Consider the following 17,023-nt stretch of genomic DNA (forward strand, 5'->3'; position numbering starts at 1 on the left):
GTAATTTTTTCAAATAAAGGAAAATTGAAATGTCATATGGTCATAATTTCTACTTTGGAAAAAGAATGAGATAGTATTTAAGTGTAGAATGTTTGAGAATAGGATAGAATTATTTTATTTTCTTATGCTAATGATCTATTTAAAACAGTAATTTTCTTTGTATGTTATTTTCTTATGAAACATCATAATAGTAAAAGATGGCTGTGATAATATAAACCTATCACTCATATCCAAACTTTATTTCAAGACACTTGATCATTTTTCCCTCCAACAAACTCTAACAATGGTCCCTGGTGAGTCTTTTAATGACTATATTTTTTTCTGTATATTATGTTTCATTTTTCCTGTACACATAATGATTAATAATCAACAAATGGCCAAAAACCAAACTGGTATATGTGAAAAAAAATCTTAATGGAGGTGAATTATCAACCACTGAATAAAGGATTAATTACAAAACCACTTTTGTCTAATATAAACCACATTATATTTTATATAGAAAAATGTTGGAAATAATGCTGACTTCATTGGCATAGCAACTTCACGTATTACTGGGCCTATGAAAATTGTTCCAATTTCCAGTATAAATATATTGTTCCAATTTCAATATAAATTATTTTTTAAAGGTACAACTTGAGGGTATGGATATTTACAAAATGCATTTTTATTGGTTTCACAGAAAGATAAGGAAGACCAATGGCTAGAGAAAAAAGTGCAGGGAAATAAGGACCACATCATTTTGGAGCATCTCCAGTGGACCATGGGGTATGAAGTTCAGATTACAGCTGCCAATAGATTGGGATATTCTGAACCTACAGTTTATGAATTCAGCATGCCACCAAAGCCCAACATTATTAAAGGTAAGCCAAACTATATTCTTTCTTAGACTCAACATAAATATGATACCATCTTTTAACAACTCTTACGAATTTTTCTCATTAATAATGAAAACAAACTGAAATGTAAATTCCATGTTATAATTATGATTGCGACATATCATACACAAAGTTTCTCATCGCTCTTGCCATAGGGTATTGCTTAATTTGTAAATATGTTTTGACCCCGTTAATAGTTGGAGTGGTGGGGCGAGAATGAACAGGAGAATATAGAGAGTAAGAGTGACTGATGATAATCAATGTGAAGAGTGTCTGTTGAGACCATACAAAAGCTTTGCTAAGAAGACAATTTCTTTGCCAGTCATGTGGAGACTGATGCTCCGTTCTTGTTTGATTTGGACGAAGGTAACGATGAGCCAACCTATGACTGACCAAGCAAGTTGACTTTGGAAACATAAAATTGGTCACAAAGAAAGGCAGAAACAACCACAAATATAATTCCGTAAAGACGTATACCTAGAGTTTTAAGGAGGCTGATAAAATGGAAGAACACTGTAAATGAGCTTTTGCAACACACTGGTAGATTCTACAGTTGATAGGTAACAGTGCTTACATCGTTCCAGCTTAGTCTGTTAGTAATAATATCAAAGGTCACAACGGGGATGTCAAACTTTTATTCAGATAAATGCTCTAGAGGTAAAGATGCAAAAATTTATTCTGACTCAAAATAATATTTAACTCTATTAATGAGTTGCCACATTGGTCATATTTCTACATTTTGTTTTCCTCAGTTATTACTTTTAATATTTTAATTTTATGCAGACATGTACAGATATTTATGTATATATAGTATATTCTTTATATGTACATATATTGAGAAAAGAGCAGCATATTAATCCAGGAAACCAAAATTTATTTGTCTCACTATGTTAGAGTATAGTATTGATATATAATATTTTTGAAACTGAAAAAGCAATAAAACTAGCTAGTTCAGTCATGTTATTTAACCCTCTTGTAATTCAAATTGATGTTAATTTCATATATTATGATTTTGTTATATCATACATCAGTTGTTTAGTAATTGAAATCAGTTTTATATGATTAATCTTTCAATTAAAAAGTAATTACTATTGGTTATGTTTTATAAGTAATTGATATTAGTGCTTTGTATTGCTAATATTAATAGGTTCTACCAAATTATAATTTAATATTACAAAGTAAAAGGCCTTTGGAAATAACATGGATATCTTATATTTTAGTGACCTTCTTTAGTATTTTTAAAGCACTTCTTCATTAGTTATCTCTTTTTTTTTTTTTACTAAGTCTGACCTGGATAATGAAGTATTCTCATTTTACAAATATGGTTTTAAGAGGTTTAATGATATGCCTTGAGGTTACAGATACTTCTAGTTGTATGACAAATCTGATGCCCTTACAAGATAACACACCTAAATAAGAATGACTGAGTGTACTTTACCCCTCTATGTTTGAAACAACAGAAAGTACTTCTGAAGTTGGAATGTATATGTATGTAGTAATTATATTACATGAAAATATCAGAAACATGCTGTACATATTCCCATACTGAGCCAGAGCCTCCTCCAAAGTAATATTGCAACAGTATACTACAATTAATATTGCAACAGTATACTACAATCTCCCAAATTTTTAACTTAGTGTATATATTTGGAAAAATAATGAATTATTTTAACTTAATTCATTTAATGTAATATATGATCAAATATAATATATGAAGTAGAACAGAAAAACTTTAATACATAGATAAAACATAAAATGGGAAAAATAGATTTTACAAAGTTGTACTCCCAATAACTCTGCTATCTTTATAAGAAATCGTTGATGCTAAAAACAAACAACACATATAGACAAAGGTTGAAAAATTAAAAGGTCATAAAAACAGATGTGAAGGCACCAAGGTAACCAAGACATGCAGTGATTCATTTACTCTCTCTCTCTCTCTTTATATATATAGAGAGAGAGTAAATGAATCACATATATAAATGAAATGCATATGTATTTATTATTTATTATATATATAATATATATATTTCATTTATATATGTGAATATATATATTTCATTTCAAATATACACTTTTTTTCATTTCATATACACACACACACACACACACACACACACACATGCACATATTTCAATTTGAGAAACTTGTGTCCTGAGAGCTTATTGGCAAGACCTGGAAAGAAAGTGGAGAGAATTCTGGTTTGTATTCCCAGATTCATTCCTGTCACATAACTTGTCAAAATAACTGTTTCCTCATCTCTAAAGTGAGTTTCCTCTGGCTCTGCAATGTTAAGATATATTCATTTATTAATTCCATAATTATTTATTGGAGTACTTTTTTATGACAAATACTAGAATGAGTACAAAGAATTTATCTGTGAAAAGTACAGAAATGACCCCGGTCCCCCAAAATCTTCACAATCTAGTAGGGAAAACAGATATTCAACGTGAGTTAGGATAACTAAGGAATAACTGCGACTAAGAGAGATTTTTCTTAGAAAGTGATTTTCCAAAGGAAACGTGCAGGAATGAACTTTCCAAGGAAAATGTGTTACATGGAAGGGATCCCTGAGACAAGAAAGAGCATGATCTGCTCTAGGAACTGGAAAAGGCATGGCTGGAAGAGAACCTGGAAGAGTGTGACTGAAAATAAGTCAGAGAGGGAATGCAAACCAGATAGTTCAAGGGCTTCTAAAAACATAATGGTAAAACATATTCTAAAAGAAATAGATAATTGTAAGCAGAAAAATTGTATGAAGAGATAGGTATTATAAACAGATTATGCTTATATGGGTAAGAGCAACTAATGAATGAACAGCAGTAGAAAAAATAAAAAAACAAAAAGTATCCAGACACATTATAAGTTTAGACTAACCCTGCCTTTGCAATAGATGAATTTCAGTCAATAGTGATTTTTAGGTTTCTTGCTTGGGCAAATTAGGGCATTGCAGATGTCATTTCTGAAGGTGAAGAATTTTGTAGGAGAAGCAAGATTTAAAAGAATGTGAATCAATCATCAGATCCATTTTGTATTTGTGAAATTTGAAGTATTAAATTGTTGGTTAGATATGTGGGTCTAGAAATGAGAAGATAACCATGGCTTGGAAACATACACCATGATGCTGTCAGTGTTAACAACACTGACAGTGAATGAGGATAAACCCATCTCAGCAATGCCTAAAATCTCTGAAGAGGGATTGATGTCTGTAGTACTCTTTGATGTTTGCTAGTACATAGAAGGATGACTGGCACAGCATTGATTTCCGAAGAATATTTCTTGAATTACTGAAGAATAGAATGGGGTTAAAAACTGAGCCCCAAGGAACTATAATGTTATATGGGAAGAAGAAACCAGACCACTCCACCCCCCACCATGAGACTAAGACTCCACAGACTTACTGGAAAACATGAGCATAGTATCTTAGAAATGAAAAGAGGGTCATATTTCAAGAAGGATAGATGTAAAGTGTCAAATGTTGCTGAAAGGTCAATGGAACTGAACAAGAATAGTTGTGAAGTATCCCTATCACATGCAGCTTTGCTGAAGTGATTGGAAGAGAAAGTAGGTACAAATGGGCAGAGAATTGTATGTGAGGTTAGGGAGTTTAGACTTCATATTTATTTAATGCTTTCAGAAAGTGTTTCTATGAAGATGAGTAGAGGGGGTAAAAGCCAATGTTCAAAGGTCTTTTATGCTGAAAAATGCTAGGTGAAACAAATCAAATAGTCATGAAGAAATCACACATACAGACACATAGACAAAGCCATCTGAGAAGATAAGAGATGGCATTCATCCCTCCAAATGGCGCAGGTGATACAAAGCCAACACAACTTATCAAAAAAGGGAGGAATTGAAATTTTTTTTATTTGTAAAAATGTCACAAAATCAGCCATGCGCAGTGACTCACACCTGAATCCCAGCACTTTTGGAAGCTGAGGCAAATGGATCATGAGGTCAGGAGTTGGAGACCAGCCTGGCCAACATAGTGAAACCCTGTCTCTACTAAAAATACAAAATTTAGCCAGGTGTCTTGGTGGGCACCTGTAATCCCAGCTACTCAGGTAGACTGAGACAGGAGAATTGCTTGAACCTGGAGGCAGAGGTTGCAGTGAGCTGAAATTGCGCCACTGCACTCCAGCCTGGGTAACAAGAGCGAAACTCCATCTCAAAAAAAAAAAAAAAAAAAAATTATAAATCATGTTTAATTTGCTGTGACTGAATCCACTGATTGCTGATGCCTCATGGAAAGCCATATCAGAAACGTGCCATAAGCTAAGAATTGTTTGATTTAGATCTCGTTTTTGTGAGATTTTAAAGGCTGTGATCATAGGGAATTTGAGAACCTTTCAAATATTATAGCGTTAAGATGATATATTTGCAATATATGAAACAAAACTTTATACAATTTTATAACATTTCATGTTTTTCATTTTAATATAAAATATAAATTCAAACATATTAGAAATAAATTATCTGTAATAAACTGGCAAATCTTAAGTCTTTTCATTTAAGTTAGAGAACATATAGACTTTAAAGTATAATGTGGTTTTAATTTACTTTTGTATTTCATGCATTGCAGACTCTCCAGATACATTTTCTGGAATTTTGAATTTAAAAACCCATTACTTATGTGCATTAGGTATATTTAACTTTTTGTAAACAATAGGCTAACTCTATAGCATATTTATTTGTTGGACTAAAGCACTGTATTTTCTTTTTTCATCAATCTACTCCCCTAACATTCATATAAAATATTACATTGATGATAATAGTTTTTCTTGTAAGTATCCTAATGGGTATTACATTTCTTCATAGTTCATAATTATTATTTTTAAAATAATTTTGTGATTATTAATATTTTTCATTTTTTAAATTCTTATTAAGGATCTGCTTATTTTGAAAGATATGTGTTTTGATTTATATAAAAATAGAGTTTCCATAATCAATTATGTTCCTTTTTGGAATATTCATGCAGCATAATTCCACCTTATTTTATTTTTTAAGTAAGAAGAATATTGGGAAACTATAGCAGATTGATATAAAATGATTATGAAACTATGGATTTCAAGGCTGATAGCATGGCATTTATTGATTTGTTGTATAATTTTAATCACTAAAAATACTACTAAATTGCTGGACTGGATATAATCTAATGTTTAAAAAAATCCTTGGAAATAAACTTAATTTGAAAATCATTTTCACCACTTTTTTGGGCTGTCACATATTTGATAACATTTGTATTTAACCAAAAAAGACCGTAGTATCTTTCAGTGATTGATCTCTTTTTTCCTGAATACATGTCTAATATTAACATTGACCATCAATATAATTTGATGACAATAATTCTGTTCACACATTTTTTATATTCAATGATAAAATAATTCTGCCCTCTGGGAACATGTAATGCATGTGCATACAATGCATACAAAATAGTTGTTTAGATTTAACAAGCTAAAAAAAATAAATAACATAAATCACCACAAAAATATATTGCTAAAATATTTTAGTTACTTTCTATGTTCACGGGCTTTTAAATTGTACTTCCAATTAACTCTACAGTAAAATTATTTTGATGACCTCCACTCTAGTTTCAAGCAACACTAATATATCCTTCATCTCTAGATAATTCAACATGAGCAGAAAACAACATTTGAGCACATGGCGAATATGAAAACATTATTTTAGGATTAAATTTATGGTTGTTTTAGAATATAAGTTGAAAAATTATAACACGATGGTGAAATGGAAGTCCAATTATCTGGGAAAATTTCATCTTAACTCTCTGGAATTTTCAGTCTAACATAAATATTGATACTATACCTGCAACAGTATTTCTTTAGTTTAGCATGTAATGAAAAAGTAATGCTAAAAGTTATTTTCATAATCTTTGGTTCCTAAAGTTCTTTTAAAAGAGATTCAGTGACATATGTCTAGAGTTTCCCCATGGTAAATTGGTTCTAGCTTCTATGCTTATTGTAAATTTTCATTATGTGAATATACAATTTTCACTTATATTTGTTGGTAGCTTGTTTAATATGCCCTAAACATTTATAGTAGAAAGTATTACCATTAAACATTGTAGGATTTATTGAGCTCATATTAAAAGTAGCACTGTGAGTTTACCAGTAGCACAGTGAAATGACTAGTGACTTTTCCCTTGTAATTTATATTTTCAATTTATAAATGAAAGATATTTACATATAAGGGATCAATGAGAGAGTTAATATCTGAGTAATGCAAAATAAACATCAGTATTGACCTTTGTCTGTTTTTAATATGTGACAAATATAAAGAAATGTTTTATACAAGATTTTAGCCATTCTTTCGTTGTATCAAAGTATCTTTTGTAGGTTTGCATTGTTAATGACTGTGTAAATCGTGCATTAATTATTTTCTCTTTTTTTCTTTCCTACTGTCACGTTTTTTCTCTCTTTATTTTCTCGTTTGTAACTCCACTCTTTACTTTCTTAATTATTTCATTCTTATTCTATTTTCAAAAACAATTTTCATCATGCAGATAAATGCTGTGAAGCGAATAAAGGCGAAAATGGAAGCCAGTCACGGCAGCTGAATGCTGCTGGGTTTTCTTTCATTATAGCCATAAGTTTGTCTTGCGTGTTTTAATGTCATGTTGTATCATATATTTCCTTTTACGCCGTGAAAATTAAAAAATTAGTAATAACAAGGCTAATCTAAAATTATAATAAAATATTTCTAAGGTCCAATTAATTATGCATGTATCTTCACCCATGAAAGAGTAATCTTTGTCCCCTTCTCCAAATTGTCAACCTTTTAAGTGGATAATTTGTCAGAAAATCAATGAAGGAAATGCAATTGGGATTGTTATTTTCAGCTATCAGGTCACAGCATAACATACTTTATTCTAAAGTTTCCATCAGTTCCGAAAGTTGACCTTGTTAAATATCATGTCAGTTGCACTTGAAACTTAAGCATTTGCTGCATCCAATTTTTCACTTGATTATTTTGCAAATAATTAAATATCCATGGCCATACTTGTAAAAATCATAATTATATTATGTAGAATTGTTGATCACTTCTATTGTTTTTTTATTTTTACTTTTAAGTGTAAGTTTCCAACTTTATGAAAATTTGTAATATTTTAATGTGTTTACCACTTACATAAGACATAAGCATTATATTTTACCAGATGTGTATCCCAATTGTGCTTCTTATTTTCCCTTTGTTGAACTAAAATGTCTTAAGGAATAAATGTGAAACAGTTTCCTATTTAAAATTTGAACACTGATTAATTTTTTTCATTATGTGAAAATATCTCTGCAATTTCCCCAGAATAAATAATAAATTAAATTTTAATATGTCTAAAAAGTTATACACAATTCACAGGATTTAGATTACGTTTTGAGCTGACCTCAAGTCCTATTGTTCTAACATAAGTAGCTATTTATTACATTTTTCTGGACATCTAAGAGTCAGCATCTTTGCAAGCATTAGAGAGAGAGAATAAAGTATTTTAGTCACTCCTTTCAAGAAGTTGAGCTCGAGGTGGGAAGAAATTGAGATTGGAACTAGATTCCTAATTTCAAAGGAATTTTGATATAAAAGTTACAAGTATTTTTGGTTTTTGCAAATTTTCATTATGTGAATATGCAATTTTCACTTTCGTAGTTTTTACTTAAGTAATTTTAAAACAAGTAAAGAGTGTTTGCGTTTTTCACTTGCAACCACATCTTAACAAGTGACTTTTACTACTTACTTATTTAGGACAATAGGAAACAACCAGATTTACATCTATGCATAAAAGAGACCATAACTTACTTGGTAACTCAAATGATTGGATTCTGGACTTTGTGATTTATTCATCAAAAGCAATTATTTTGTTTAACAGAAATATTTTTTCTGTCTCTTTTTAAAGAGATACCTACAGAATCTTTTCATATGAGGTCTAGGGCTAGGACCTCCTTTCATGATATTCTTTTAACTTATCTTTCCAAACTCTTAGCTGTCCACTGCTAGCCTTTCTTGTAAGTTACTAATAGACCCGTAGACTTCAGAAGCAACCCATCAACGGATAAAGCACACTTCTGCTTTCCTCTTTTCTCCCCTGCTGAGATAAATAATGTATCAACTCACACAGTATGAAAATATAATCAATTTATAGGGAAAGTTTTCAAATCACCGTGGCCAATATTCCATTTATTAAATAACTAATTATCATTGCATATTAAATTCCTTGATATTTGAGACCGAAGAATTTATGTTATTAATTTGTAGAGCGTACAGAAAAAGATTGCTAGTAACACTTTCAGAAACTGTTTTACACATTCATTATAACCTTACTTTATCTTTCCAATAAATTGGAGACATTTCTATGAGAATTCATATAAAAATTATCTTGACTTAGGAATGACAAAATATTTTTTGGAGATCATGGAATACTTCTTTAGTAAGTCAGTGCAAAGTTTATCTATTTTGAAGTTTTACACATCATAACTCAAGGTCACTAAGTGATATAAAGAACATTCAAAGTGAGGTATACATTGAAACAAGACAAACCAATTTGGCATTTCCAAAAGAACTTAATATTAAAATTATGTTAACAGAGTTATATACATTTGAATAGTTGTTTGTTAGATTTGTAAACATCTAAGTATGGATCTAATTTTTAGTCCTTAACTTGATATGCAATCTGTCATTTGGCCAAATGTTTACTCTTAGATAGCACCTATTTTACAACTCTGAGATATGCATAAATTCTGTTAAAACTATTCTCAGATAATCCCAGCTACTCGGGAGGCTGAGGCAGGAGAATTGCTTGAACCCAGGAGGCGGAGGTTGCGGTGAGCTGAGATCGCGCCATTGCATTCCAGCCTGGGTAACAAGAGCAAAACTCCGTCTCAGAAAAAAAAAAAAAAAAAAAATCTATTCTCAGAGATATTAAAATAATAGGCTTTGCGCTTTGCCTTATTTCCATAAGAAATTGAAAAGTACAAAACTAAAAAATAAAGCTATTGTAGTCTAACAAATAAAACCTTGGACATTTTAAATCCTAGCATTTTAAAAAGTCTTAATAATATGTGTTGCTGAGTTATCTTTTTTATTATCTGAACTTTACTATTGTTATATGCAGCCATAAAAACCTAACAGCTTACTTTTTTATTTTAAAAATGATTTTGTTGCTTTTTTGGTCTTACTAGTGTGGCATCTGTCTGCACCTCTAAGTAAATGTGATTACTGGTAACCAATACATAAAAATTTAAACTTATTTTAAGTATCTTCCTAGCATCATCCAGTGATTTTTTTTTTCATACAATGGAGTTTTACATAAAATTTTATCTCTGAAGATGTATAAATTTGAACTTTTCTGTTAAGGTGAGTGTAAGATTATTTATTATATATAATCAGAAATATATGTCTATGTCTAATGGTGTGTGTATTGTATCGCTCAATGTAAAAACATTTCAAAAGTTTGTTTTGACCATATTATACCAATTATGAAGATAAATTGATTTATTATGCATGATTACCATTATCTGCATGTGGAAAATCAGAATTTTTAAAATACAGATCTGGATATCTCCTTCTTTGTCCTCCCAATCTCTTCTAGTCCATCTTCTTTCCTCCATTTTACAGTCAATGTTACTGGCCTCTACCCCAATCAAAACTATAATTACTAATCAGTTCACTATAAGGCCCACAAGTACCATGTTTCAGATATGCTAACAGAGTATGCCTAGGAGGCAGCAGTAAATTCTATCCTATAAAATGTATTCTTACATGGAAAAATCTTAGCTAAGTTGCCATTTTTGATCATTTCTTTCCTAATACTATAGGTCATTAGTACTACGTTTCATTTTATAAACTCTATACTTGTATTATTTCCAGAAGCATTATGCATGCAAGTGCACATATATACCTTCATTACTGGTGTAAATGAACAAGATTGAAATTAAAATATGTAAACCTTTTAAATATGCATATATATTGAAAGGATTAGATTGATGTTTAGTATATATGCAATTTTACTAATATATAGTAAATACATATAAAGACAAATAATTTTTTTGCAAAAAATTGACTTTTTAAAATTCCAGTTCCTTTTAAATTAATAAAGTTACAAGTATGCTTCGTCCTTCATATATTACAATAATATACAATTTGAGCCAATTGGAAAACCACTATAATTTAATTCTAATATATTTTCTGTAAGAATACTCATTAAATTAAAGCTAAAACCAGAAAAATTCCAAAGTAGTTTCAACCATCTACAATTAAATTTATGATTAGTGACACATTAAATGAAATACATTATACAAGAAAGAATTAAACCATGTACTTTTGAATCTGAGAGATATTCTTAGACAAAAATAATTTTAAATATTAATATGGTATACATATTGACAATGAAAAAATAAAACAAAATTACAAATTATTTTAGTAAATCACGATGGATATTGATATTATCAATACAAAAATAAAATATATTTGAGTCTAGCTTTCAAGAATAGTAGCTAGTATTATGCATGATAATATTTTGAGTTTATAGTAACTAATTAAGAAATATCCCTAGTCATATAAAATTTTCTTTAAATGTTTAAATTTGATATTAATATGATATGAGCAACATTAAGAGCTTGAAATGATCAATTCTGTTACTTTAAACTAAATATTATCACATATATTTTTTGGCCCTTTTATATTATGATTTTCCTTAGTGAATAAAGATAAACTATAATAATGATTGTACTTAAATAAGTACATTTATGTGTTTTATTATGATTCATCTGTGTAAGAGATAATGTAACATCCTTTAAATGATCTTTTAATAAGTCCTATTTAATTACATTTCACTTTTTTATTTTAATTTTTATTTATTTATTTTCTTGAGACAGAGTCTTGCTCTGTCCCCGAAGCTGGAGTTCTGTGGAATGATCTCAGCTCACTGGCACCTCCGCCTCCCGTATTCAATCAATTCTCATGCCTCAGCCTGCCTAGTAGCTGGATTACTGGTTTTCCAGGTGTGCAGCCACGATACCTGGCTAATTTTTGTATTTTTATTAGAGATGAGGTTTCACCATGTTGCCCAGGCTGGTCTCAAACTTCTGAACTCAATTTATCCTCCTGCCTCATCTTCCCAAAGTGCTGGGATTACAGGCATGAACCGCTATACCCAGCCTCATGTTTTCACTTTTTCAAATGTATTTTCTTTCACCTTTTCTTACTTTCTAATTCTGTCTTTTTAATTTTCTTCCTCTTTCTTTCTCTATCTCTGACTCTTCCTCTTTTCTCTACATTTCACTCTTTTGTTCTCTCTCTCTCCCACTCTCTCTCTCTTTCTCTCTTATGTTTTCTTTCTAAATTTTGGCCATGAATAAATAGAATATATATATTTTCTATTATGTTTCTGGTCATTGTTTGTAAATTTTAAAATCCTAACATTAGTGGTATAGAAATATGTCATAAAAGCTTCAGCAAATCTAATACATTGGATAGACAGCTAAAATCTGCATATTTCAAATGAGCGAATATACAAATATTCTACAAATTGTCTTTAAAGTGATTAAAATTTGTGTTGAAATTGGTGACAAAACATTTCCAGATTAATGTCAAATTGTATTGTTTAATTATTAATACTTGATCATTAAACATAATATTCAGAATGTATTTCCACAGTAAATTTTGGGACTTAGCTAAAGAAAAAAATTCAACACTTATTAACTTGTTCTCTTACCAATTACCATTTTAATTGAAATATTATTCTAACATTAATATGGTTTGTCTTTTAAATCAAAGTTGTAGTATTCCTTCTATGTGTTATATTTAAAAACTTGGTCAAGATTATATAGGTATATAAGCATAATCTCAATTTTTATCTAAGGAAAGCATTCACTCAATTTAAATCTAATTTTATTTCTTGAAAATTAGACAAAGATGATAGTTTAATATCCATGCGTTGTTTTTCCAAAACCTTTAGTTTTATTTTCTAAAATTAAGGTCTCAACAAAGATGTCTTGTAATAATTCAACATCCTCCCTGGCTATTAACTGATTTCCAAGCCTAAACTGTCAGTAAATGTTGCAAGTAGCCTGGAATAGTTCATAACATTTGTATTAGCTAATATTCTGTAAAACAGAAAAAAAAAATCCAAGAAATGTAAAAAATAAGTATGTTTAAGAATTCTGTTAGTATATCTGAGACGGTCTTAAGTGCATTTCATGTCCTTTGTTGGTGGACTATTATTTGATCTACTTTTTAGGGATACTTCCATTTAAGTAAAATTAAAGTTTAAGTGTGGACTAATCTAATATTGGTTGTATTCAATTCAGATATATTGAAAGTTTTAAAACTATCTATGAGTAAGTTAAATTTATTCTTTAACATTTTATTTTAGTTAGTAAAAATAGTTGCACTGTAAAGAATGCATAATAATGAGATATAACTCCATTTTATAAAATTGAGTTTCTTTTTATTCTTTGTATGTACTGAATAGGGGCTATAATATAACTCTAGCTAATCTTATTTTTTCCTAAAAGTAAGCATTTAAAACTACTGTTTTACATACTGTACACAATTTGTAAACCTCTTTCAAGAATATTTTTCTCTCACATTTTCATTGATGTTATGTATAACGCTTCTGTTTTAAAGTATTTCTGATCATTTTAATTACATTTGTTTTCATCATAACTTATTTTCTTGAAAAAAAGTATGTTGTAAGTGTATTGTCCTCAGTATCATCTTATTTAAAACCCTCAACATAATACCCAGCACTGTGTGTAACCCTATGCATGTGTTTCATAGTATATTAAATGTCATTTTATTTTCTGTACCTCTGTGTCTCCATTGTTGTAATAAAGAAAACTGAGGAAAAGCTTTGTTACATGTGTTTTCTTTATTACTGGTACAACCTTTTTTGTCCTTGTTGAGTGTTGTCATATCTAACTTGATCAAATTTAATACAAACATTTATTTACTTAGGAACAGGTAATAAACTTTTACTCATTAAGTTATTCAATTTTTGGATAACCCATACATCATCAGCAGATTCATAATAATTGTTTTGTTGTAAAAATAATTTTGTAACAATATCAAATATTAGTACTTCCACTGTAAACTTGTTCTAGTGTCTTCATAAAAACATCAATCTCTAATGGGAGGCCAAAATAATAATATATTTCAATAAAATACATGAGCATGGTTAATAATTTTAGTAATGTAAAGATTGTTAAGTGGTCTCCATTGTTAGCAAAAGTCCATAAAGCAGACATAAACAATCAAAGTGATTTTTCTCCAATTTCCTTGGCTCATCCACTATGGTCATTTATTTTCTTTTGGGTACCAAAAGAATAAAGTTTCAGAAAATGATTAACATCTTATGCTTATCTACTGCAAAGATATGAGACAAAAATAATAAGAGTTGAAATTTTGGAATAACAATATAAGTAATATAAAAATTATTTAATTAGTTTTTATACTGTAAAATAACTCTTGGCATAGATATAAACAGAAAACTCATATTTTTCTCTTAGAGTCAAATGTGAAATAATGCCAAAATTCAAAAGAGAAAATGTTCATTTTCAGGATTTGGATTGTTTTGGAGCATACTTAATTTCTCTTATTCCATGACATTCCAGTCCAAAATGTACACTTTAATAAAACATTTAAATTTAAATGCTTGTGTATATTCCAAAATAAAAATTTTAATACAACATTTATAAGTTATATACATTGTAATATTTATACTTCTTTTAAATGATACAATGGTTATAGTAGTTTGAAGCATTACACCAGAACATTTAAGCTGTTTCTTTTTATTGTTTTCATTCTTATTTCTTCCTGAAGCCCCATTTGAGATGATATCAAATGGAGAGTATCCTAGAATTCTTAGGAATTTTTATGATTACTGTCATAGTATATATATATATGACTTTATTAATTTTTTTCCTGTCCCATGATTTTGGGCCACTGTGAAGAAACTAAGGAGACTTGAGGAAATATGAAGCTATTGTAACCAATCTCTATTATTTTATTATATCAACAAACTGAGGATCAGAAAAACCAAATAGTCATTGACATAGTCAAGCAACTTTGACTCTCAGTTTTCTTCCTAACTTTGTAATATTACACTAAATCAAAGTTGGTATAAGTAAATTTCTGGCCTATAAGTTGTATGGTCGGATGTCTCAGACCTAGTTCCTTGGCTGTTTTTTTGATTGGCCTGTGGGGAACAACAACCAAAAGTCCCGATGTTTCAGAGGAAAGGCCATGTATGTACCAACCACAGTTTCTTCCATTAATCACAGTGTTTCTATTAGTCAGTTTTATCTTTCTCATTCAAACTTTTACATATAGGTGCTTCCCCATGACCAAGGTAAATAAGCACACACGAAGTTTACGGTTTAAAATGAATATCAAGTTAAATTTTAATCACTCTCTTGTTTTTTAAACTTATTTTGAAAACACCCTATTAAATTAACTTGTTTGCATTGTTGGTAGACATAGGTAATTTTCTATTAATATAGGATGATATTTTTATTTACTGTCTACTAAAAGTAAGAGACATTTTCATCTCAATATGCATCCTTTTCATTTTAAGAATTCAAAATAAATAGTTTCAACACTTATAATTTGCATAGCACCTGTATGTTTCTTTCTCTTCTGATTTCTTATTTAAAATTGCAAAGAGAAACAAAATGTTAAAAACGAGTGTTCAAGATAGAGGACTTTTTATTTTTTCTGTTTAAATGTGGTTAAATTGAAAATAAATTCTCTTCAAATTGGCATTTCTGTTTTCAAGAATCCATGAACACACACCTAAATTTTGCTATTTGTTGTAGTATATAATTTCACAAAAGCTGAATTGGATATACTTGTTGTATGTAATGCGAAATACAAACTACCTATGGCTCTTGAAAAACATTCTGCTTCTTAGTTCATGTTCGTAGAAAACATTACAATTTGTATGGAATTTTCATATAGTAGCCTGTGACTCATGGTTCTGTCAGATGGCTCAGTCATGAAAGAAAGTTTAAGTGAAGAGGGGAAAGTATTTTTTTAAAGCAAGACATGGTATGGTTCACTGCTGAGTTCCATCACATAAAATCAGGAGGCTAGGGATAGCAGGGTATGGGAGGATTGGGGAGGGATAACATTGGGAGAAATACCTAAGGTAGATGACAGGGGAGATGGATGCAGCAAACCACTAAGGTACGTGTATACCTATGTAACAAAACTGCACTTTCTACACATGTACCCCAGAACATAAAGTATTAAAAAAAAATTAAAGCACCTGTATGTGTTACTCCTCACTTAATATGTGGAGATTTTTTAGTTGTTAAAGGACATAAAAGTAAAAGTTGTTTTTATAGACATCTTCAATCTAGGCATAGTAGCCATTTCAATACTGTTAATAGAGATATAACCATTGCATGTTTTCTCTTTTAAATAGACTTTAGTTGTTTGAACACTTTTAGATTTACACCAAGATTGAATGAAAACTAAGGAGGGCTCCCAAATACTGTCTATTCCAGTCAAGCACAGCCTTCCTGATTATCAATATCTAATACCCAAGCGGTACCTTTGTTACTGTTGATGAACCCACAGTGGCACATGGTAATCACCCAAAGTTCATAGTTTACATTAGGGTGCATATTTGGTGTTGTATGTTGTATGGATTTGAACACATTAATAATGACATGTGTCCACCATTTTGGTACTGTACAACGTAATTTCACTGTCCTAAAAATCCTCTGTGTTTCACCTATTCTTCCCTCCCTTCCTCACCAGTTCCTGGTAATCACTGACCTTTCTACTATTTCCATAGGTTTACCATTTCCAGAATGTCACCTGGTTGCAATTTTACATTACGTAGCTTTTGCAAATTGACTTCTTTTTTTTTTTTTTTTGAGATGGAGTTTCGCTCTTGTTACCCAGGCTGGAGTGCAATGGCGCGATCTCGGCTCACCGCAACCTCCGCCTCCTGGGTTCAGGCAATTCTCCTGCCTCAGCCTCCTGAGTAGCTGGGATTACAGGCACACACCACCATGCCCAGCTAATTTTTTTTGTATTTTTAGTAGAGATGGGGTTTCACCATGTTGACCAGGATGGTCTCGATCTCTTGACCTCGTGATCCACCCGCCTAGGCCTCCCAAAGTGCTGGGATTACAGGC

General features: G+C 30.3%; 1 protein-coding gene across 2 annotated transcripts in view; it reads left to right on the top strand.

The window, feature by feature from the left end:
- Positions 1–17,023, top strand: part of NCAM2 (neural cell adhesion molecule 2) — a 532,134-nt gene that overhangs the window by 473,478 nt on the left and 41,633 nt on the right. Inside the window, exons 15-16 of one of the 2 annotated variants that reach the window (XM_012475014.3) lie at positions 680–860; positions 7,396–13,714. In XM_012475014.3, the coding sequence (XP_012330437.2) occupies positions 680–860; positions 7,396–7,502 (288 nt within the window). In that variant the 3' untranslated portion in view covers positions 7,503–13,714. Of the gene's footprint in view, positions 1–679; positions 861–7,395; positions 13,715–17,023 lie in introns of those variants that run through there. The other variant, XM_012475013.3, reaches the window with a different exon arrangement.

The sequence above is a fragment of the Aotus nancymaae genome, unplaced genomic scaffold, assembly GCF_030222135.1.
Source record: "Aotus nancymaae isolate 86718 unplaced genomic scaffold, 86718_ANA_hifiasm-v0.15.2.pri h1tg000022l_1, whole genome shotgun sequence".
In the NCBI taxonomy this organism is placed as follows: Eukaryota; Metazoa; Chordata; class Mammalia; order Primates; family Aotidae; genus Aotus; species Aotus nancymaae.